General features: G+C 46.4%; 1 protein-coding gene across 3 annotated transcripts in view; it reads right to left on the minus strand.

The window, feature by feature from the left end:
• The window catches only part of PLD5 (phospholipase D family member 5), a 165,917-nt gene that overhangs the window by 85,647 nt on the left and 54,815 nt on the right, over positions 1-25,455 (minus strand). For 2 of the 3 annotated variants that reach the window (XM_059677325.1, XM_059677326.1), the window contains exon 2: positions 14,577-14,713. In XM_059677325.1, the coding sequence (XP_059533308.1) occupies positions 14,577-14,713 (137 nt within the window). Of the gene's footprint in view, positions 1-14,569; positions 14,714-25,455 lie in introns of all 3 variants that reach the window. The other variant, XM_059677327.1, reaches the window with a different exon arrangement.

Below are 25,455 nucleotides of genomic sequence, written 5' to 3' on the forward strand. Positions count from 1 at the left end.
TTATTGATTTCAGAGAGGAAGGGAGAGGGAGAGAGAGAGAGAGAGAGAAACATCGATGATGAGAGAGAATCATGGATCGGCTGCCTCCTGCACGCCCCACACTGGGGATGGAGCCTGAACCCCGGGCATGTGCCCTGACCGGGAATCGAACCGTGACCTCCTGGTTCGCAGGTCGATGCTCAACCACTGAGCCACGCTGGCCGGGAGAAGCCTTGCATTTCTTCATTCCCTCCACCATCTGCACTTGGGCACTGATACACACCAGCCACCGTGTGAATATTTCTGAGCCAGAGTCCCCACCCAACTGGCTTACAGTCTAGCAGAGCAGACAGAAAAGAGCGCGGTGACAGTGGGTGCCTCAAAGGCCCGCCTCAGCAGCCCGCCCCCCTGGACACTCCCTGACACCGGGGCCTAAGTGTGGGATGGAAGTTTGGCGATCATGTGTACAGAGGACAAATGCCACTGCTCCCTTCTCCCGCCAATTTGCAATAAGTTCAATCAGAAAAAAACATATCAGAGCACGCGCCTGAGAAGTCTCATCCTAACTCACCTGCGGTAAAACTGCACCTCCCAAATCTGCCCTCTGCCAGGGGTCTTTTCATAACCTGTGACTCCCAAGAGAGAATAAAATTTGAGACCGCTAAGACCATAAGCATTTATGCCTATGCCTGAACATGGAGACAGTAGACAGGCAGCCACACAGCCACCTTTAACGTCACACTCGCAGGCTGAATTGATTCACACATAAATCGGGAGTGGCGTCGATTTTTAGAAACTGCCCCTCGACTGAACTCGCACAAATTCTCTCTCTTGAACCAAGACCAAACTTAATACGCATCCGCCTAAGAATATTTAGGGACATACATGACCTCTGGTGCTAATGCTTTCGGACATTCAGAAAGTCCCTCTCTTACCTGTGGCTCCCAACCTTCTATTTTTTTAAAAATAATAATACAAAAGGAAAGACAACCAAATCCACAAAAGCTTTTGTATAAAGGAGCTCAGCTCAACATTATGGACCGAGTTAAGCTTACAAGGGTTTAGAACAATTTTGTAAAACTAGCCTCTTTGTGGAGATTGGTTAAATTCCTGGAAAAACTAACACTCGGTGTTCACAGCAGATAACGTGTCCTCATTTATTCACTTTTTTGTTAATCCTCCCCTGAGGATATTTTCCCCTTGATTTTTAGAGAGAGTGGAAGGAAGGGGGAGAGACACACAGAGAGAAACATCAATGTGAGAGAGGCACATCGCTTGGTTGCCTCCTGTATGTGCCCGGGGCTAGGAATTGAGCCTGCAACCGAGGCACACACCTTTGACCAGAATGGAACCCGGGACCTTTCAGTTTGTGGGCCGTCACTCTATCCACTGAGCCACACCTGCTAGGGCCATACGAGTTCTAGCGCCCAGAGCGGTGAGGTCAAAGGACCCAGGGACCACAGCAGAACTCCTGCAGGAGGGTGGCGGCCTCAGGTGACACCTGAGGGATGAGGGATGAGGGGAAGCTGCACCCAGGGAAGAAAGCGCTGGGTAGCAAAGCGCCAAGGCCGACCACACCGAGACCTGGGGACTAGGGTCTCCCCGGGGGGAAGGGGGCAGGAATGGACCAGGGTCTGGTTAAGAGTTTGAGTTAGGCCCTAACCGGTTTGGCTCAGTGGATAGAGCGTCGGCCTGTGGACTGAAGGGTCCCAGGTTCGATTCCGGTCAAGGGCATGTACCTGGGTTGCGGGTACATCCCCAGTAGGGGGTATGCAGGAGGCAGCTGATGGTTGTTTCTCTCTCATCGATGTTTCTAGCTCTCTATCCCTCTCCTTCCTCTCTGTAAAAAATCAATGAATTATATTAAAAAAAAAGAGTTTGAGTTGGGCGAATCCAGAGAGAAGCTGGAGCTGTGGAGGGGACACAGTGCCATGTGAGCCAAGTCTGTGAGGGGCGGCTGGGATTCAGGATACTCATCTTCCTGCTCACGACTGGGCACAAGACAGCCTAGGGCAGTGATGGCGAACCTAGGACACGCGTGTCAGAGGTGACACGCGAACTCATTTTTTTGGTTGATTTTTCTTTGTTCAATGGCATTTAAATACATAAAATAAGTATCAAAAATATAAGTCTTTGTTTTACTATGGTTGCAAATATCAACAAAATGTCTATATGTGACACGGCACCAGAGTGAAGTTAGGGTTTTTCCAAATGCTGACACGCCGAGCTCAGAAGGTTCGCCATCACTGGCCTATAGTCATCCATCTCCATGGACCATTTCCAGGCCATGCCACTGGGATGCACCAATAGATGAAGCCCAGTGATGGGCGAGTCTCGTGGTGTCGGATGAATCAGGGCAACGTACGGAGGCAGAGACCAATGGCGATACGGCTGAGCCCGGAGGACACAGCGATGCGGGCTCACCTGCTCCATGGAGGGAGACAGGGGTGGACAGTGTGTGAATGTCATGCACTGCTTCCCACCCTGCAATGGGCAGCCCCTCAAGCAGCCCTGACTTGAGCCAAAAATTCTAAGAAAAAGGTCAGCGACACCTGGATTGGAACCTAGCTTGACCCCTTAATAGGTGTGTAGGTTATTTAATAATTCTGAATCTAGGCCTGGCTGGCGTGGCTCAGTGGTCGAGCATTGATTGACCTGTGAACTGGGAGGTCACGGTTCAATTCCTGGTCAGGGCATATGCCCTGATTGCAGGTTCGATCCCCACTGTGGGGCATGCAGGAGGCAGCCGATCAATGATGCTCTCTCATCATTGATGTTTCTTTCTCTCTACACTGTCCCTTCCTCTCTGCAATCCATAAAAATATATTTAAAGAACACAATTTTGAATCTGTCATTTCCTCTGGAAAATAAAAATAATATCTGCTTTATTGTATCTAGTGACCAAAATAAACTGATGAACAAAATAGGAACAGAGGCACGGATATATGCAAGATCAACAGCTGTTGGGAAAAGGATGGGGAGGTTGACTAGGGATTAGATGAAGGGATTAGCCAAAGAACACATACACATAACCCATGGACACAGACAGCAGTGTGCTGATGGCCAGAGGGAAGTGGGGTGGGGGGGGGCGGGGGGAGGGAGGGCGGGGCGGGTGGAGGAAACAGGAGGAAAAGGGGGACATCTCTAAGAGCGTCAACAATAAAAAATAAATTAAAAAAATTAAAATGAAAAATAAATTAAAAAAATAATCAGTGAGATAACACTAGGCACCTTATATGGTAGCTGGCATATTGCAGGCATATGAAAAGTGACAGACGTAATAATAACACAAAATAATAGATAAACATGGTCATTTGTGATGGGTCCCAGCCAACCCCCTCCTGGAAGTCCGGTTCCAAGTCCCTTAACTCATCAGACCAGGATGCCAGGAAAATGCGATCATCAAATGAAAATAGAATAGCTGGCCGACACGCCCCTCTGCTCTTAGGAGATAGCATCACAGAGACAAGAAGGCACCCGCCTCCGAGCTGGGGAAGCCGAGAGCCCAGCCTGCAGTATTTCCAGACTCGCGCTCAGAATGAAGTCTTTCATTTACAACACGGGACAAGCTCGGCTCCTCCCATGCAGTGGTTGTCACCGTTACTGAGGCAAAGAGATTACAGTGGGAGTTCCCCTTAAAGATGCACAGATAATCCATGGTCCATGCTCCATAAAAGCAAAACACAGTAATAATTGCCCGTGAAGAGCTCCTACAATGATTATTTCTAATTCAATGGAAAAGAGAGGCTCAAAAATCTCATGATACCTCTCTGATAACACCGACTGGCCCTGTGGGATGCCACTGACTGTGCCGCTGTTATGATGATTATTGGATTGCTCTCAGACACTTTACGGTGCTTGACTGGTCCTCTATCAAGCCGCGCTCTTCCTAACCATGTCCATAGAAAGGACATGAACAGGCAAGTCACAGATGGAAAAGTAGGCATAGCTCATAAACAGGGGGAAGAGTTCCAACCTTACTCAGAATTGAAAAAAACAAACAAAACAACCAAACAATAAAACACCACTTTTTCCACCATCAGATTGGCAAAGATGAAGGATTTGACAATATACTACAATGTTGGCAAGAGTGGAGAAAACAAGTAATCTTACATCTTTTTAAAATATATATTTTTATTGATTTCACAGAGGAAGGGGGAGAGAGAGATAGAAACATCAATGATGAGAGAGAATCATAGATCAGCTGCCTCCTGCAAGTCCCCCACTGGGAATCGAGCCCATAGCCCAGGCATGTGCCCTTGACCGGAATCGAACCTGAGACCTTTCAGTTCGCAGGCCGACGCTCTACCCACTGAGCAAAACCGGCTAGGGCTGGGCTTTTCTTTTTCCTTTTCACTCCCTGGGTCAACAGTCCCACTTGCCTCAGGCCAAAGGGCAGCTCTCAGTCACTATGGGAGGCCCTTCAGGCCATGGAGGCTGAAACAGGCCCTCAGGGGAAAGGACAGCTGTGCTATCTGCCCTCAGCACTACTTGTGATCATCAGAATGGCTGTGCCCTTACGGGTTCTGTGAACTCTTTGAAAAATATATGCCACACTCAAGTAAACTTTTTTTTGAGAACAAACCTGGTGACAGGAAATGTCAACATCATTAATCATATACGTTTCATCAAAATTAATAGTTTGAGATAATTAGCTCCTGCTGCTTCCTCAAGTGGTAATTATGGACCATTAGGAAGTGTCACAATGGCTCACACTTCCCCCTTTTTAACATTAAACCCTAAAGATAAAAGATGGTCTTTAAAAGAATCTCTGAGCCCTAGCCGGTTTGGCTCAGTGGATAGAGCGTCGACCTGTGGACTAAAGGGTCCTGGGTTCGATTCCAGTCAAGAGCGCATGCCCAGGTTGCAGGCTTGATCCCCAGTAGGGGGTGAGCAGGAGGCAGCCGATCAATGATTCTTTCTCATCATTGATGTTTCTATCTCTCCCCCTTCCTCTCTGAAATCAATTAAAAAAATATTAAGAAAAATAATAATCTTTGAGATTTTAGCTATGGGAATAGAAACAATACTTTCAGGCTACTAATCTAATCAAATATCTCATAATTCAGGAAATTTGAATTTTACTTGACTCAATGGTGAAATACGCTCGGACGTGTGCTTTCATATGAGAATACAGTTCGGAAGAATATATACATCTGAATCTAAATGTTTGAGGACTTCTCTTTTCCTTCATTTGAAATTAAGCGTTTATCTTCCATTCCCCATTATATATGAAAAGTTATCCATGCAATGTTAGAAAAAAAATCACATTAATTATACTGTTTCATTTTAGGAATTCTTCAGCAGCTTTCTTTTTCTAACTAATTTCCATAGGATAGTCTGTAAATAAATAATCTATTAACTCCAGTCTCCCCTCTCATAATCCTGTTATTTCCCAAAAGTGCATTCCCCCATGGAGGGATAACACATTGATCTGGATAACAAATAGTATCTCAATGAACAGTACTATTCCTGTATTAGGTACTTTTTACATGTAAATTATTGCCCATTAAAAAAGAGTAGCTGACCTGACTGGTGTGGCTCAGTGGCTGAGCATCAACCCATGAACCAAGAAGTCACTGGTTCGATTCCCGGTTAGAGCACATGCCTGGGTTGTGGGCACGACTTCGCTGTTGTAACTAAAAAGTACTTTAGAGGGATATATCTTGAGATTATGCAAATATCCTGCTCTTCATTACACTTTCACCTGTCTGTTTTATTTTACTTTATTATTTTTATTGCTTTTGGAGAGGAAGGAAAAGGGAGAAAAAGAGAGAAACATCAATGATGAGAGAGAATCTTTGATCGGCTGCCTCCTGCAAGCCCCCTACTGGGGCTCGAGCCTGCGACCCGGGTATGTGCCCTGACCAGGAATCGAACCGTCACCTCCTGGTTCATAGCTCGATGCTCAACCACTGAGCCACACCAGCTGGGCCCAACAGTAAAGACATCGCTGGGTTTGTCAACCTAACGCATGGTAGATCAAAGTTTATGTGGATAAAGGGAAAATCCCGTAGTTTAAGAAAAGGATGAAAAGTGGATTGTAAGCTCGTCTTTATTTTGGAGCAAAGTGAGATGGAATTTAGAAGGGGCTGCCGACACCGGCCGTGAACTTCTGTCCCTTAATTAGAGGAACAATAGCCGGCTGACTCGATCCTCGATTACATCACAGATGCTCCTGGATGAAGGGCACTTGCAGGAACATACTCTGTCCTCACAGAACCCTCTCACGTCAGACACCCCAACTGTCCTCATTGGGCGGATGAGAAAAAATGTGGTCCCGTAAAATCAAGAAACTTGCCCAAGATCTTGCATCTCCCAAATGGCCCAGCCAGATCCAAACCCAGGTCACTCCGCCCTGCAGTCCATGTCCTTAGTTTCTAATGCAGCGGTTCTCAACCTGTGGGTCGCGACCCCTTTGGGGGTCGAACGGCCCTTTCACAGGGGTCGCCTAAGACCACCGGAAAACACATATAGAATTACATATTGATTTGTGATTAATCACTATGCTTTAATCATGTTCAATTTGTAACAATGAAATTGGGGGTCACCACAACATGAGGAACTGTATTAAAGGGTCATGGCATTAGGAAGGTTGAGAACCACTGCTCTAATGTGAAAGGAAGGCAGGGGGAGTAGGAGGGGGAATGTGGCTCAATCACACAAGGAATGAGAAGAGCCTTTCCTCTGTGTCACTGTCCCTGTCCCCCATCCCCTTGAGGGACCATCTAATGACACCCTTGAAACCTGGGTGTCGAATTCTCCACAAAAGGAACCAGAGAGTAGATAACATCACAGGGCCAGAACAGCTTGTTGTTGCCAGAAAGCCAAGCTGCTCTCAGATATGTGGACTAGTGCCCAAGAGTACAAGACAGCTCGCTCTAGCCAAGTAATAACGATACAGGCATTAAAAGAAAAAAATCCCACAATGATTAAAACCTACTGCAGCCAGCTGAGTCCATTAAGATAGCTGTAAGGCCATGACACTAAATGAGAAAGTACAAAATACAAGGAGGTGGCTGTCAGTGCATAAAGAGGTCCCTCAATGCTGTGTTCTATACATGGTATCTACTGATGAACCAAATTCTGCATGTCCTACACTGGAGCGGCAACTAGGTCATTAATATAGATACGTCTACAGACACAGTTTATTATTTTAAGTAAGAAAATAATGGATCAGAGGAAGAGATTCAGAACACAAAAATGTGTAAAATACATAAAATAGAGAAATCAGCTTTTTTCATAGAGAAATTAAGGAATTCAGCAAGTATATGTAAAAAGTGTGTGCGTGTGATGTTTGTTATGCTTTCTGTGGCCAAACCCTGGTGCTCCAGGCCACCCCTTATTGGAGAACCACTGTGATAACTTATACATGGGTGACCCAGCCTAAAATATTGTACAGACCCAAGCCCATTCATTTTAGGATGAAAGAAGATTCCTGGGTTCAGGAATCGTGGATTTCACAGACGCACACAGAGTTGGTCCATCCCCTTCTGGCTTCAGACCAAGTGGGCTTCAGTTAACATGGATCTGCAGGTGTGTGGGCAAGAGTGAGCAGAACTAAGCCAGTAACCCCCCGGGCATGGGGGCTGATTGAGGAGGACAAGGGGCGAACGTGAGGAGGGCCAGGAGCAGGGCCTTCCATAATTATGATCACCGAGGGTAACATTAGTCTACTGTTGTTACCTGCACAGAACAGGTAACAAGCATTCAGCAATATGATTAAAATACAATGATAACCCACCAAAATTTTATGTTTACTCAGCTTGTCTAGTGAGAGTTGGCAGAAATGAACTGCCATGCTGTTATGGGAACTGGGCCTGGGGTGGAGGAGGAGCTGGGTGAGAGCAGTTCCGTGTGGATTTTTCAGGAAGGTGTGGTCAAGAAAAGCCCTCTTCTAGTAGATGTCTAGTAGTGCCGCCAAGGAGCGGGCGAGTAAAAATCCAACAGAAGTGATGTGGACAGCTGAGACAGGTGTAGGTACAAAATACAAAAATAATGCTCCCCCCCGCCCCCATGAAAGGCTGGGTGTTCTGCTGTGAGCAGGTGTTCCGTACCTGGGCAGCACCTGGAGGTAAGTTCCAGTGTTTCTATGGGTCCCTGGAGATGTAATGCGTAGGAAACCTCACAGTACATAGTCATCTTTTGAAAAAATGGTATAAAACTATAATCAGGGGCACTAGTAAAGTATAAAATAGCCAAGCCATGGCACATATGCAATCTAAACTGGCAGAATAAGCCATTCATTTTTAAATATATATATTTTTAATTTATTTCAGAGATGAAGGGAGGAGAGAGAGAGAGAGAGATAGAAACATCAATGATGAGAGAGAATCATTGATCGGCTGCCTCCTGCATGCCCCACACTTAGGATCGAGCCTGCAACCCGGGCATGTGCCCTGACTGGGAATTGAACCTGTGACCTCTTGGTTCATGGGTCGATGCCCAACCACTGAGCAACGCCGGCCGGGCAGAATAAGCCATTCTTTACTCCAATGATTCTCCAAGATGTACTTTCCTAGCAGAAACTAGAAAATTTGCCTCCTTGGGTAGTCAAGTGACACCGAGTCTTATATTTATAGGGACCGAATCAGCAATTAAAAATGCCCTGGGAAATGAGGGAAGTACACAGAAATGCAGCCCGAAGAAGCAAAGTGGGTCAGAGTCATGTACTGAGGTCAGAGGACCTCGTGTCTGAGCCTAACAACTGAGGCTGGTTAAAGGCACTTTGGGGGATAAGTGTAGAGAGAGCAGTTTTTATGTTACAGATTCATGTGGAAGTTACGCTCGCCGAGGGTAACATTAGTCTACTGTTAGTTCAGGATTATAGCAGCAAAGTAATAAAAGGGGGAAAAGAAATAAAAAGTCCGACAGAAAAATTATAAATAGGGTTGTTTTTTTATAGGGAGATCCATTTTTTATTTTTATTTTAAAAATATATTTTATTTACTTATTTTTTAAGAGAGAAGAAGGGAGAGGGAGAGAGAGATAGAAACTTCAATGATGAGAGAGAAATATCATCAATCGGCTGCCTCCTGCATGCCCCCCCCCCCCCCCCCCCCGGGGATCGAGCCCACAACCCGGGCATGTGCCCTGCTCGGGGATTGAACCAGGGGCCTCTGGGTTCTTGGCTTGAAGCTCAACCATTGAACTACACCAGCCGGCAGGAGATAGTGTTTTAGAAAGATATAAAAGTTGGGGAAAGACTGAGTTGACGGTGTGCCTTGCAGTAGTAGAGATAAGGTGAATTAAATAACATATTTAGGAGAGCGAGCCCGGGATGAGAAGCTCTTGGGGAGAGGCTGTCAAAACACAGAGAAGCTGCTGGCAGAAGTTGATATTCTTTCAGCTCCCAGGAGTGGGAAGAGCTGCAAACCCAGAGGGAGTTTAATTGTAGCTTCACAGTAATAAGATCTCAGCAGGCGGCGGGCGGCACTCTCTATGATAAGGACACCTTAAGGGGAAAGGCAGGAACAGAAAGCCAGGAGGCCAAGGAAAGGGTAATTGGAAACTGAGCAGCACGTGCTCACTGGCGCCACCTTGAGATGGAGTCTGGGAAGTCAGTGCCAGGAAAGGAGCGAGGTGGTGGATGGCATTCCAGCACAGAGGGCTGTGTTGGGACTGGCATGCTGGGCAAAACAGGTGGGCGCTTCCCCTTCAGGTCGACCTCAGTGCCCATGTACTCACTGGGGTGCACCCCCAAATTGTCTCCCCTCCTTTCCCAGGGGCATCCCTGCCAAAAGGAACCTCGGACAAAAGAACAGAGAAACCCACTTTCCTCTGTTGAGGGACTGGAGCCATGGCCAGGCTGCCCCGCGGAGCCAGGAGTCAGCCTGTTTGTGAACTGGCATCTGAAGCAAAAGCTCCAGGGAGGCAAGCCACCGGGGGAGGACTGAGGAGGCTGCCGGAAGGAGCAACTGGGTAACAAGAAAACGAAAACATTGCACATTAAACAGAAGGGGCTGGGGTCCCGGAGGATGTTCCAGAAACTGGGAGACTGCAGATGCCGATGGACCAGACCACCTATAATCATAAAAGCGCAATATGCAAATTAGACTGGACAGCCAAACGACCTTCCGGGCGTCCTTCCGGATGTCCTTCTGGGTAACCTTCTAGATCAGTGGTTCTCAACCTTCCTAATGCTGCGACCCTTTAATCCAGTTCCTCATGTTGTGGTGACCCCCAATTGCATTGTTACAAATTGAACATAATTAAAGCATAGTGATTCATCACAAAAACAATATGTAATTATATGTGTTTTCCGATGGTCTTAGGCGACCCCTGTGAAAGGGTCGTTCGCCCGCCAAAGGGGTCGCGACCCACAGGTTGAGAACTGCTGTTCTAGATGAAGCTGGGGCTGCGAGGGTCAAGCCCCTTGCACGAATTCCATGCGTCGGGCCTCTAGTGTATATAAAAGAGGACTCTGACCACCAAGTATAGCCACTTGCCCAGGGAGCCAACCTCTTACCTAGAGCAACCAGCCAGGAAAGCCAGCCTTCTCTGAGTCAGGCTGCTTTCCCGAGTCATCATCTAGAGGGCTGAGCCATGACTTCTAGAACCCAAATGGCCATGCTTGCTTAGCAAGTGCCAGCTTCCCTAATTTCTGTCCCCACTTCCGACCTGGGGCCCACCGAGTCAAACAGGCACTCCCAGCCCGTCACCCAGGACGCCGCGCTGCTGGTGGGCAGGCGCCAGCTTCCTCACGCCAACAGCCTCCAGTCAGGGCACCTGAACCTTCCCTCTTTGCTACTATAAAGGTTTCCCCCTCCTCCGCCTGCCTTTGAGAGTTGGCCAGACACAGGGGACGGTGGCTGACCGCCCTGTGATACAAGCTCCAAATAAATAGCCCCCGTTCTCCTGTGCTTGGTCCCTGTTTACCCCCCCCCCCCAACTAAAATCAGGAGGAAGTTGATTCAGGAGAAGCGAGGACGTGGGAGGAAGAGAAAGTCAGCTGTGATGGGAGGAGGGGGATTCTTACTCTGAAAGGAACAGGAGAGGGTTAATATTTACATATTGCTTGGTAAGCCTTTCTCTTTTTTTAAAAGTATATTTTTATTGATTTCAGAGAGGAAGGGAGAGGGAGAGAGAGAAACATCAACGATGAGAGAGAATCATTGATCGGCTGCCCCCTGCATGCCCCCTACTGGGGATCGAGCTCGCAACCCGGGCATGTGCCCTTGCCCGGAATCGAACCTGGGACCCTTCAGTCCGCAGGCTGACGCTCTATCCACTGAGTCACACCGGTGAGGGCGGTAGGCGTTTCTTGATGCTTTGCTATAGGTTTCCACAACTTACTATGGCCTCATAGAGCCTGGTGAGATAGATTTTTTTTAATCTACCATTTTTAAGGGAAATGAAACTAAACTGGTCTTCATAACCCTGTAGGGGCAGAGCAGAGTCCAAGGCCAGGTTTGCTTTCTGTGATGTCAGCTCTGCCCCCGAGTCTGCTCTGACAGCCCACAGAGTGTCTGACCAGAGTATCGCCATGACGGTCTCACTAACTATTGTACCTCCTCGTGCAGGGGTTTGGTGCTCCACAAGCAGGAGACGAATGAAATAACGAGATTACTGTCTCGGCCACGTTTACAGACTGGTAAGCGGCAGCGTGTGGATGTGAGTCCGGATCTTTCTGACGCCGAAGTCCATGGTCATTCCCTGCATGGGGCTGACTTGGAGGAGTTGCTGGCAGGTGCAAAGGTGACGCAGATCTTAAACGCACTGACCTGAGGTGGTTACAACCAGAAAGGCCAGGGCTGTGGTCGGCAAACCGCGGCTCGAGAGTCACATGCGGCTCTTTGGCCCCTTGAGTGTGGCTCTTCCACAAAATACCAGGTGCGGGCGTGCACGTACAGTGCGAAGTTGACTTAAAATCTTAAGTAAAGTTTATTAAGTTAATTTTAGGGAACGTTGTGGAGTGAAAGAAGATGCAGTGTCAAGGATTGAGAAAGGCATGTTGAGATGGTTTGGACATAGAGAGAGGATGAACGAAAGGAGATGGACGAAACAAGTGTATAAGACGAGTGTGAATGGGAGAGTTGGAAGGGGCCGACCTCAGTGAACGTACCTCAATCAGATTGAGGATGATTTTAGCAAAGGCCAGCTTAGGAGTACCCTCATTAAGTTCATAACAATGTACCTACCTATATAGTTTAAGTTTAAAAAATTTGGCTCTCAAAAGAAATTTCAATCGTTGTACTGTTGATATTTGGCTCTGTTGACTAATGAGTTTGCCGACCACTGGGCTAGGGGGTTGGGAAGTACATGTTAGTTACTAAGGACAGTGGCAAGAGATGTGACTGAGGGGTGGGAGGTCTGTTAGCCAGGCACCAAAGAAGGTGGAGAGAGTCCTGGAAGTGAGAACATGATGTTTTCTTTCTTTTTAAAATATACATATTTTTTTTATTGATTTCAGAGAGGAAGGTAGAGGGAGAGAGAGATAGAAACATCAATGATGAGACAGAATCATGGATCGGTTGCCTCCTGCATGCCCTACACTGTGGACCAAGCCCGCAACCCAGGCATGTGCCCTGACTGGGAAACCAACCGTGACCTCCTGGTTCCTAGGTTGACGCTCAACCACTGAGCCACGCCGGCCAGGGAGAACATGTTGTTGTCTACAATGATAAGGAGGGAGTGGACGATGCAAGAAAATCCCATCAGGTTCACATGAGGATGACTGAGAGAAGACGGTGGAACAATGGACTGTCCCACTGGCGACTGGGACCCCAGTGGGGTACCAGGACCCACAGTTGCCCAAAAGCAGAAGGTCCCCGGGACAAGGACAGACACACAGGAAGTGCCTATGGTGAGGCCGAGAATGTAGGACAGAAACGGGACACAGGGGACGAGGCTGTAGAAGACAGGAAGACCTGGAGGGGCTGCAGTTCTAGAAAAGACGACGCGTAGAGGGATGGCACCTAGTAGCCAGGTGGTGACTCCACTACCCAGGGGAAAGGAACCAGGAGCATGGCTGGTCATTGAAGAGTATGTTCTGGAAGGAGGGGGGCGCTGTGTGGAGTCATCCGTGGAGTTACTGACTCAGAAGGAATCAGTAACCAGACCCAAATGCCAGGTGCACGAGTTCAAAGTAAAAATTAGATTCAATGATAGCTTCCCCCAACGTGTATGGGACATAATTGTAAGGCCCCCTCTTTCCTATAGCTGGCAATGTGTGCTAAAAGGCACTGGGTGTTGTCTTGAGACAGTTATTATAGTTTGGCCTTTAGAAAATTCAAAGTACTCAGTAGTCTTTTTATTTTTCCTTCTTCTAAGTATATTTTTATTGATTTCAGAGAGGAAGGGAGAGGGAGAGAGCGAGCTAGAAACATCAACGATGAGAGAGAATCATAGATCGGCTGCCTCCTGCACGCCCCCTACTGGGTACCGAGCCCGCCTACCGGGGCATGTGCCCTTGACTGGGATTGAGCCTGGGACCCTGCAGTCCACAGGCTGACGCTCTAGCCACTGAGCAAAACTGGCTCGGGCACCAGCAGTAGTCATTGCAGGGTGAGGTGAGAGAGAGGACAGAGCCATTCCCCTGTAGGAGTCCCTGGCCTCTTGTCCACATTATGTTGGGAGCTTTCAGGGAGAAGGGAATGACCATTGCTATTGTTCCATTGCTTTTATGATCCCAATACAATTCTTCTCCCAAATCCAATCTGGGAAGTAAATATACTGAAGGACGCCTTCTGAACATGACGAAATAAATCTATAACGTGTACGGATTTCTCTCCTGCATCCTTTGTTTTCCATATAATACAGTTGCCTGGTAACTAGACTCTCATATATCCTGAGCTGCAAAGAAAACAAACTCCAGATATTTTTTGTGTGTGCCAGACGTTCGACCCCAGAAAAGTCAGGATAAAAACTCACATGCATGTTACCGGGTGGTTGATTTTAAGCCAGAAAGGACAGGCACTTAGACTGATGCTTCCCACAGGGGAAAATTATCATTAAAATTCATTATAAGCGCTGACTCATAGTAACTTGTCATTTTGTGGTTGACCTGTTTTTAAAAAAAATATATTTTTATTGATTTCAGAGAGGAAGGGAGAGAGAGAGATAGAAACATCCATGATGAGAGAGAATCATGGATTGGCCGCCTCCTGCACGCCCCCTACTGGGGATCGAGCCCACCACCCGGACATGTGCCCTTGACTGGGAATCGAACCGTGACCTCCTGGTTCATAGGTCGATGCTCAACCATTGAGCCTCACCGGCTGGGCATGAAGATGATGGTGTTTTTTGACTTCCATCTGATGGAACAATTAGCACACTGTCCCGTCCACTTGGGGTCCCCTTTTTTGGCCGTCACAGAACAGACCGGAACCTCACAAGCAGAGGCCTCGATGCAGAAATGCGGATGGGTGCAGACTGTCATTCTGTCCCCCACCCCCCTGCACAGGACCTGCCCAAACTGTAAAGTGAATGAAATCACGACTCATTTTCCTCTCCTTGTCGAAATGAGGGTCTCGGTTGGACCCGGAGGCGAGTGAACTCAGGTGACCACGTGCGGCTGTGACCTCTCTCCACTGTCCAGGGCCCCCTGGCTCTCTCGCCCGCCCCCTAAGAGAGAATTTTTGTCTGTTACCTCTTACCGACATTTATTTTGGCAGTTTTTTTCCGAGAGTCCGTCCTCATCCTCTCCCATGATGTCCACGGCCGAGAAGATCAGGGCGACCAGGATGGCGAAGCAGCAGACCAGGGCGAAGGTGACGATGCACCTCTGCTGGGACTGCGGAGAAGAGGAGGGAGAGGAGAGTGAGGAGGCTGCCGCTCCCAGCGCGCAGGACCGGCAGCTGCTCGGAACCCTCTGGAAACAGCGACTTCCCTCACCTTCCTGCTCATTCCTCAACACACCCTTCAAACGCCCACACCGCCCACACCGCGTGTGCGAGCCTCTTAAATAATTCAACCGCTGCAACAACACTTCCGGACCAGTTAGCTCTTCTTTCTCATCAAAAGCAGCCAAGCCCTGGCTGGCGTGGCTCAGTTCATTGGGCATCGTCCCAGGCACCGAAAGATGGCTGGTGCGATTTCTGGTCTACCGGGGATGTGCAGGAGGCGGCCCATCCATGTTCCACTCTCACACGGATGTTTCTCTCTCTCTCCCTCTCCATTCCACTCTCTCAAAAAATCCATTTAAAATCCCCCCACCTCAAAAAAGTTATTTATTTATTTATTGTTAATCCTCACCCACGGATATTTCCCTATTGATTTTTAGAGAGAGTGGAAGGAAGGGGGAGGGACACAGAGAGAGAAACATCGATGTCACAGTGATTGGTTGCCTCCTGCACGTGCCCCCACCAGGGCTGGGGATCAAGCTGGCAACTGAGTTATGTGCCCTCGATCAGAATCGAACCCAGACCTTTCAGTCTGTGGGCCGATGCTCTACCCACTGAGCCAAACCAGCTAGGGCTAAAAAAATGTTTTTATTTTTAATCCTCACCCGAGGATATTTTTCCATTGATTCTGAGAGAGAGTGGAAGAGAGAGGGCAAGACAGAGAGAAACATTGATGTGAGAGAAGCAGATTGATTGGCTGCCTCCTGCATGAGCCCCGACCAGGGCCCGGGCCTGGGAGGAGCCTGCAACCGAGGTACGTGCCCTTGACCGGAATCAAACCCGGACCCTTCCGTCCACAGCCGATGCTCTATCCACTGAGCAAAACCAGCTAGAATTAACAAATCTTTTTTTAAAAAAACAGACAAGAAAAGTTCACTGCAAGATCCATGATCGCAAATTAAAAATGAGACACAGAAGGGCTCCATACTATTTTCTGGCCCCTGCTATGACCACTACCTCCCAGACTCTGTTATCAACCTCCTTCCCCACAGACTCAGGGAAAAGCACATCACCAGCCGTGTGCGCGCACAGCTACTCCCACACACGGGCGGGCACTGCAGACACATGGCTCTGTGGAGCCGAGTGGAGTGACGCGCACAGCACCGTCCTGAGCCCCAGAGCAGCCCTTTGCACGGGGTGACCGTGTCCGGCTGGAGGCGGGCTGAGCTGGGTCAGGCTGTTCATAAATCTCCCTCTGGCTTCGCCGTTAACAGCAATGGCTCTTCAGGCCTCCCTCCCTGGCATCTGTACCACCCCCTCCAAAACAAAGAGAACCCCTCCACACACTCCTAGGCCACAAAATAAATGATTAGGGAGTGATGGAATCAGGAAGAGAAAAGGAGTAAGCGTCGCTAACCTAAACATAAAAGGTGACCCGTATTGATTTGAGATGCAGTGTGGCTCAGTGGTTGAGCGTCGATCTAGGACCCAGGAGGTCCCGGTTCGATTCCTGGTCAGGGCGCATGCCCGTTTATTTTGACATCTGTCTCTATATATTAAAAACCTGAGTTCAGCCCTAACTCTAACTGGTTTGACTCAGTGGATAGAACGTCGGCCTACGGACTGAAGGATCCCAGGTTCGATTCCAGTCAAGGACATGTACCTTGATTGCGGGCACATCCCCAGTAGGGAGTGTGCAGGAGGCAGTTGATCGATGTTTCTCTCTCTCATCGATGTTTCTAACTATCCCTCTCCCTTCCTCTCTGTAAAAAATCAATAAAATATATAAAAAAATAATAAAATAGCCAACAAGTACAAATGATTATTAAAAAAATATATAAAAAAAATAAGAACCTGAGTTCACTCCAACACTTCAAATTTCAATCCACAGCCCAGACTCATTCTTACCTCTCCCTTTTTTTTTTTTTCCTTTTGTTTAAAATCCTCACCAAAGATAATTTTCCATTGATTTTTTTTTTGGGAGAGAGAGAGAGAGTGGAAGGGAGGGGAGAGGTAGAGAGAGAAAAACATCAGTGTGAGAGAGACACATCGATTGGCTGCCTCCCACACCGGACACTCACATCAGCTGGGGAAGAACTCCTATGTTTGTAGCAAAGGATTCACAGGTAAAATCATTTCACTTAGGTCTGAAGTGATAATGCTCCAGGCAGAATTAGCCCCTTCAGAGAAGTGTTTTTGTGTGTTGTTGTTGTTTTAATTTTAGAGAGGGAAGGGTAGGGAGGGAAAGAGAGACACAGATCTGTTTTTCCAGTTATTTATACCCGCATTGGTTGATTCTTTTTTAAAAAAATATATTTTATTGATTTTTTCCAGAGAGGAAGGGAAAGGGATAGAGAGTTAGAAGCATCGATGAGAAACATCGATCAGCCGCCTCCTGCACACCCCCCACTGGGGATGTGCCCGCAACCCCGGCATGTGCCCTTGACCGGAATCAAACCCGGGGCCCTTCAGTCCGCAGGCGGACGCTCTATCCACTGAGCCAGACCAGCGAGGACTGCAGTGTCTTTGCGAAGGGGTTCAGTGAAACTAATGTACCAGCCCTGGAGGAGATGGTTACCCCAATTTCCCACTCTAAAATTCCACACCCCAATGAAGCACTTGCCTGACTTTCAGAGAGGACAGCAATATTAACAGTAGATGGGGCAGACCTTAACGATTATGGAATTTAGGTGGTGAATGTTAATTTAATATTTTTGAAAATTGTCATTTTTTTAAATTTAAAATTTTTTTAAAAATATATTTTATTGATTTTTCACAGAGAGGAAGGGAGAGAGATAGAGAGTCAGAAACATCGATGAGAGAGAAACATCAACCAGCTGCCTCCTGCACATCTCCCACTGGAGATGTGCCCGCAACCCAGGCACATGCCCTTGACCGGAATCGAACCTGGGACCTTTCAGTCCGCAGGCCGACGCTCTATCCACTGAGCCAAACCGGTTTCGGCTAAATTTAAAATTTTTATTTCAATTACAGTTGACATTCAATATTGTTTTGTATTAGTTTCAGGTGTACAGTATGGTGATTATACATTTACATAATTTATGAAGTGATCCCTCCATAAGTCTAGTACCCACGTGGCTCCATACATTGTTATTACAATTATTGACTAGAGTCCCTATGCCAGGGATGGCGAACCTTTTGAGCTCGGCGTGTCAGCATTTTGAAAAACCCTAACTTAACTTTGGTGCCGTGTCACATATAGACATTTTTTGATATTTGCAACCACAGTAAAACAAAGACATATATATATATATTTTTTTTAAAAATATATTTTATTGATTTTTTACAGAGAGGAAGGGAGAGAGATAGAGAGTTAGAAACATCGATGAGAGAGAAACATCGATCAGCCGCCTCTTGCACACTCCCCCACTGGGGAAGTGCCCGCAACCCAGGTACATGCCCTTGACCGGAATCGAACCTGGGACCTTTCAGTCCGTAGGCCGACGCTCTATCCACTGAGCCAAACCGGTTTCGGCAAGACTTATATTTTTGATATTTATTTTATATATTTAAATGCCATTTAACAAAGAAAAATCAACCAAAAAAATGAGTTCGTGTGTCACCTCTGACACGCGTGTCACAGGTTCGCCATCACTGCCCGATGCTGTACTTTCACATCCCTGCGACGCTTTTATAACTCTCAATTTGTACTTCTTAATCCCTTCGTCTTTTTCACCCAGTTCCTCAACCCCCGTCCCACCTGGCAACCAGCAGGTTTATTCTCCGTGTCTCTGATCTGTTTCTGTTCTTTGTTTTATAGATTTCCACATAGAAGTGAAACCATATGGTATGTGCCTTCCTCTGTCCTGGCTTATTTCACTTAGCACAATACCCTCTCGGTCCATCCACATCGTTGCAAATGGTAAGACTATTCTTTTTTATGGCCGAGTAATATTCCCTTGTATATAAAAGATCAAAGACCTAATTAAATAGAGGTGCCCACGTGTGTGGACAGAAGGACATGCATTTAATAAAATCACAGTCATGTTGTGCATGAGCTGAAAGCGGAGTAGATCCAACACCGTCCTGCTAATAGTAACATCGAAGGTGTAATCATGGCAGGGGGTGACTGAAACGGGGTAGAGGGATGACAATTAAACGCCATGGAGAAGACGGGGTGTTGGGTGAGTCCTCAAGTCGAGGTTGGAGGGTTAATAACATGAACCTGGAACCAGGGGAAAGTGACCAATGGCAGGCCACTTTTCCATTGGCAGTAGTAACGAGTGTCCTAGCCGTGTAAGTAAATAAATACCTTTTAAAGTGTGGAAATATAATTATTCTCCGATTTTAAATTCTCGACCCCTGGCACGCACATCACATTGGGGTTAATTTTCTAATGAATCAAAAGAGCATTTGCATTTTAATGTGCATCTTATAATTGCTGACACTCTCAACCGGTTTTAATGATCTACGCCAAGAGTTTTCATAAACCCGGTCATCCGCACAATGTCTGCTTTCCCTGTTTAGATGTTATTTATGATATTACCGTGGAAACAGGCACCATCTAAAACAATGTCAACTACAATCCCCAAACAGTGATGAGCGTCTCACTGTGCTAGAATTTAAAATTCCCTCAAGCACTCTTAGAGGGACAAATATCAGTTTAAGATTTTCTGAGCGGTACCCAAGCAGTAGACTGAAACAGATATGTCACTGACTTTTTATGCCCTTCCCTTTAATCATATAAAATGATATAAGGCTCAAGCTCATCTGCCTTGAAGGGTAGACATCCATCGAGCTCTCTCCACAGTGGTCCGTCGTGTTTCCTGGGAGATCAAGGTAAACACTGGCCGCGAAGGTACATCAGCACCCCCGTCAGAGCTCCGTGGATTTATGGGAGCCCAATGACCCTGGATGTCGGCTACCCTGCTGTTTTATGAGCTCAGAGAGATACAATCTCATGCACAGCACAAGCCTGGCGCCCTGCAGAAAGCTCCTCAATGCTGCTCTATGCCATCGCTAGAGTGTTTAAAAGCCTTTGTAGTTTCCTAGGAATAATAGTACAAATTATTAAAGTTCCCGCTTAGAGTAACTAACTGGCCAGGTAAGGACAGACCCTGGCCAACTGGAAAAAGGAAAAAACAACAAAACCTTCCAGTGCTGGCACTTAAATTGGAGTTAGGCAGAGAGAAACAAGGAGAGATATCCTAAAAACTGTTTCTTTCCTCATTCTCTGTTTCAACTTAAAAAAAATATTTTTATTGATTTGAGAGAGGAAGGGAGAGGGAGAGGGAGAGGGAGAGCGAGAGAAAGAGGGAGGGAGGGAGGGAGAGGGAGAGGGAGAGGGAGAGGAGAGAGAGAGAGAGAGAGAGAGAGAGAGAGAGAGAGAGAGAGAGGCCAATGATGAGAATCATTGATCGGCTGCCTCCTGCACGCCCCACACTGGGGATCGAGCCCGCAACCCAGGCATGTGCCCTTGACCGGGAATGGAACCGTGACCTCCTGGTTCATAGGTCGGCGCTCAACCACTGAGCCACACTGGCTGGCCGCTTGAGCTTTTTAACATTCACTCTCTTCTTAGGTTTAATCTTTATATCCCTTTCTCTCCGTTGGCATATAAAGAATCTACTTTTCAAACATTTCCACGAGCAAAATCCTGCAAAGCATCTACTCTTTGATGCCAAGGTCAAATGCCCTTGGTGCAATTGTTAATTCCAATGACTGAAACGCTGGAAATGATGGAGATGATGTGCTTCTGCTTCCGCGTTGGTGCTGTCGCAGTGAAAGGCAAAGGTTAGCATTTCAACCTGCAGTCTGCCGCCCGTCCGTCCTCCATCAGACCTGCTCAGGGTATTCCTGACTTAGCCCTCGGGAAGACCATGTCCTTCTCAACAACAAAGGATCTCACCTCCTCACGTAAAAGACCCAGGGAAGTGGCAGGGAAGTGCGGCAGTACCTAGAACCATGAGCAAAGAATTAGGCCAAAGTCTCCATGGTGCTGAAGAGTCGTGGCTCTGGCCCTAACCGGTTTGGCTCAGTGGATAGAGTGTCGGCCTGTGGACTCAAGGGTCCCAGGTTCGATCCCGGTCAAGGGCATGTACCTTGGTTGTGGGCACATCCCCAGTAGAGGGTGTGCAGGAGGCAGCTGATCGATGTTTCTCTCTCATTGATGTTTCTAACTCTCTATCCCTCTCTCTTCCTCTCTGTAAAAAAAATCAATAAAAAATATTTTTTTTAAAAAATGGCTCTGGCTGCAGTATTTGTACCTGATCATAGGAATCACCTCATAGAAGTAGGGTCTCAGCAGTAGATTTCTTTTCTTTTTTTTAAAATATATTTTATTGATTTTTTTTACAGAGAGAGAGAGAGAGAGAAAGAGAAAGAGAGAGAGAGAGAGAGAGAGAGAGAGAGAGAGAGAAAGAGAGAGAGAGAGAGAGAGAGAGAGAGAGAGAGAGAGAGAAAGAGAGAGAGAGAGAGAGAGAGAGAGAGAGAGAGAGAGAGAGAGAGAGAGAATTGAGCCAATCCAAGTCATTAACACGTCAGACCCTTGGGAGATGTTCGCATTTTTGCAGGCCTGGCATGTGACAGAAAGATCACATGGAAGGCTCAGAGAAGATCCTTACACAATTTCAAGACATACTTTTTTTTTCTTAATCCTCACTTAAGTCAATGGATATTTTGCCATTGATTTTTATAGTATATTTTTATTGATTTCAGAGATGAAGGGAGAGGGAGAGAGAGATGAAAACATCAATGATGTGAGAGAATCACTGATCGGCTGCCTCCTGCATGCCCCACACTGGGGATCAAGTCCGCAAACCAGGGATTGTGCCCTTGACCGGGATTGAACCTGGATCCCTTCAACCCACAGGCTGACACTCTGAGCCAACCCAGCCAGGGCTCCACTGATTTTTAGAGAGAGTGGAAGGGAGGAGGAGAGACACAGAGAGAAAAAGATCGATGTGAGAGAGACACATCAGTTGGTTGCTTCCCGCACGCTTCCCACCGGGGCCAGGATGGAGTCTGAAACCGAGGTATGTGTCCTTGACCGGACTGGAACCTGGGGCCCTTCAGTCTGCAGGCCAACACTCTATCCACTGAGCCAAACCAGCTAGGGCTCAAGACATACTTTTAACTTGGATCAACGTTGTCCAAAATTCCAACAGGAAACGTTGGAGGTGGTGAGCCCCCTCACTCGTAGGGATCAACTAAGGGAGATGATACCACTAGGGGGAGCTATAGATGGGCCTGAGCACTAAGCAACAGGTGGAGTGGCAGCCTACCAAGGTTCCTCCCAGGATTCCATTTCTAGCCATCTCCTTCCCCACAAAGCTCAACCTTCCTCAATAATTAACTCCCAAGCTGGAGAACAAGACTGTACATGATTCTCATCTGCATTCCTCACACGCTTAGCGCTGTGTTCTGCACACAGTAGGGGCTCAATACATGTTTGTGAATTGACTGAGAAAAGCTATAAGAAGTGTCACTATTCTGAAGGTTGTCTCAGCACGAGTAGCGAGAATGTAGGTGAAAAGAAAGAACTAAACTGCACGCGTCCAACGTAAACACGATCAAATCCAATTTGTGTTTGAAAGAGATGTTGGCACTCACAGCTCACGTGGCTTGGGAATGCTTCCAAATGAAATGCACTCTGGTCAAAAACACGGGACACACTTAACACCTTTTGTACCGCTCACGAGCTTTCTTGTGTTTCGTGGGCCATCTGTTAAGGACTGCTCACGTTTTTCACGCCCATGGAAAAAGGAGCGAATCTAGATACTTATGTAAATTTTGTTTGGTCCCTCTTCATAGAGGAAAATGTTTTACGCAGCACCATACGTTTAAAAAAGTACTAGGAACTTTAATTGTTTGTTTTTGCAAATAAAAATGTTATAATTATTGAAAAACAACACCTAAAGTGCAATATGATCTGTAGTTATGATGATTTAAATAACGTGCAGTTTGCCCAAAAACATGCGGTCCCTGGCGTATGTCTTAGAGATTTCTATGCAGTACGAAATGTGTTAAGAAAATGCCATATATGTAACATTAGCTCAGCCTATTCATTCTTCCCTAGAAGAAAAAGCCATATTACTAGGGAATAAAGCCATATTCTGTCTCAAAAACATCTACTCTAATAAAAGAGAAAGATGCAAATTGTCTGTACCTTCACAATGCCCACCAGCCAATCAGGGGTGAGTATGCAAATCAACCCAACAAAGATGGCGGGTTAATTTGCATACACAGGTGCCAAGCGGCAGGTGGGACACTTGTGTCGTCGCCATGGCGTTCCACACCACCCCAGCCGCTCCGGGCCTCTGGGCAGCATGGGAAGGCAGACCCATTCTTGCATGAATTTTCATGCATCGGGCCTCTAGTGTATGAATAATCATAAAACAGAAAAAATTCTTCTTAGTTAATTTAAACTCTTATCTCTGGGCCTGGGGGTGGGGGGAAGGGGAGGATGGGGTGGGCGAGCAATGGAGGCTAAAATGTAAAAAAAAAATTAGTTGATGATCATGGCTTGGCCAATATAACTAAATGTCCAATATTGAGGCTTAATGAAGGACAAAATGAAGAACCTCATGGTACTTGAAAGCAAGCTTGTTTAAAGACCTCAGTTGTAGGAAGAGTAAGCATGTAGTTCCTAATCTTTGGGACCGTACAATTGAGGTAAGAGTAAAATTCAGTTTTAACTACATTTATCAAACACCTACTGTATACCAAGTCTGCTTATATCTGCAATGAACACAGGGGTGCGTATATTTTTTTGAATTAGTGTTTTCAGATATATTCCCAGAAGTGGAATCGCTGGGTCATCAGGCAGTTCCATTTTTAATTTTTTGAGGACCCTCCATACTGTTTCCCCATAGTGGCTGCGCCAATCTGCACTCCTCCCAACAGTGCCCAGGAGCTCCCTTTTCTCTGCATCCTCACAGAGACTTGTTTGTTGATTTATTGAAAAAAGTGAGCCTGGCCGGCGTGGCTCAGTGGTTGAGCGTCAACCTATGAACCAGGAGGTCACGGTTCAATTCCTGGTCAGGGCACGTGCCCAGGTTTCAGGCTCAATCCCCAGTGTGAGGGCGCGCAGGAGGCAGCCAATCAATGATTCTCTCTCATCATTGATGTTTCTATCTCTCTCTCCCTCTCCCTTCCTCTCTGAAATCAATAAAAATACATTTAAAAAGAAAAAGGTGAGGGGGTTGAGAAGTACGGATGGGCAGTTACAAAACAGTCTCAGGCAGGTCAAGTACAGACAGGAAATACAGTCAGTAATATTGTAATAACCACGTGCGGGGCCAGGTGGGTACTGGAAATATCGGAGGGAACATTTTGTGAAGTACATGACTGTCTAAGCACTAAGCTGTACACTGGACACAAAGTTAATACAAAATAATACTGAACGTCAACTGGAACTGAAAAACATAAAAATTAAAAGAAATATTTTAAAAGGGGGAAGGAGGGGGAATATTTGTTTTCCACATAGAATATTCTCCGACACAGGCACCAGCCTGTCACAGCTCTGTTTTTCTCTAATGTTTACAGTCCTCCCTACCATCGATGTTGCTGAGAAAATGAATGAGGGATTTCAAGTCCATTCATGCTGGGAGAATGGTATGGAATACATTTCAGGAGCAAGGTTAGTCAGTGATGTTTGTGACAGGGTAACTGTAGGATTTGATTTACATAAACTTGAGAATGAGTGAAACAAATAGGATTATTCATGGTTTCGTAGTGCCCATCACAAGACAGAACAATACACATAAGACTTTTCTTTTTTGCAAAAATCTTCACCATGTTGACCTTCCCTGCATTAATCAAAAATTTTACAAAGAGCTGTTTTTATGTTTTATTTATTGTTGAGAGTATTACATATGTCCCCATATTTCCCCCCCCCCCATTGACCTCTTCTAGTCCTGCCCCTTGCCCAATGCTTTCACCACCCTATTGTCTGTGTCCATGGGTTATGCATATATGCATAGAAGTTCACAAAGAGCTGTTTTAAAAAATGTAAGATGTCTTGTAAAAAGATGGAAAAATAAAGAGTAATAAGGAAAATGATTATAGATGTTGAGGTAGCTCTGTCTATAGAACAAAAAAGAAAGTCATTTAAAATATGAATAGACACAGTATAAGGTCCCCTAATTTATAGAACACCAATTTCTGGGAAGCGTTACAGTATTAATTCGTTATTTAACTGGCTAGAGAGAAAGAAACAATTTGATTGGCACTATTATACACAATATGGATTTATTCTATTAAAGCTATATTTTACTTACTATGCCCACCATGAGAAAAATTTCCCCATACACCAGTATATTTTATTCTTTAACATCCAAGCTCATTTTTTCCCCCTTCTAATATTTGAACATGTACAAGAGGCAGTTTCCCTCAAAAGTGACAAATTGCACTGCATACGGTAATCAGTGAGTATGGGAAGGCTGGCAACTGTGGGGGCGAATGTAATTCCCGACGTACAAAGTAATAACATTATACGACGCCTAGCAGGTGGAGGCAGAGTCCTCTAAGATCCATAAACCATAGCAGGCGTTGCAAGCCAATGACGACAGCTATAAATTACAGTGAGGGTACCACCTACAGCAGAGACCAGTAAAGGCTCCGTGCTTCCACCATTTCTTTAAAAAAATAAAGATTTTTATTGATTTCAGAGAGGAAGGGAGAGGGAGAGAGAGACAGAAACATCAATGATGAGAGAGAACCACTGATTGGT

Source organism: Myotis daubentonii, chromosome 20 (genome assembly GCF_963259705.1).
Source record: "Myotis daubentonii chromosome 20, mMyoDau2.1, whole genome shotgun sequence".
NCBI classification, from domain to species: Eukaryota; Metazoa; Chordata; class Mammalia; order Chiroptera; family Vespertilionidae; genus Myotis; species Myotis daubentonii.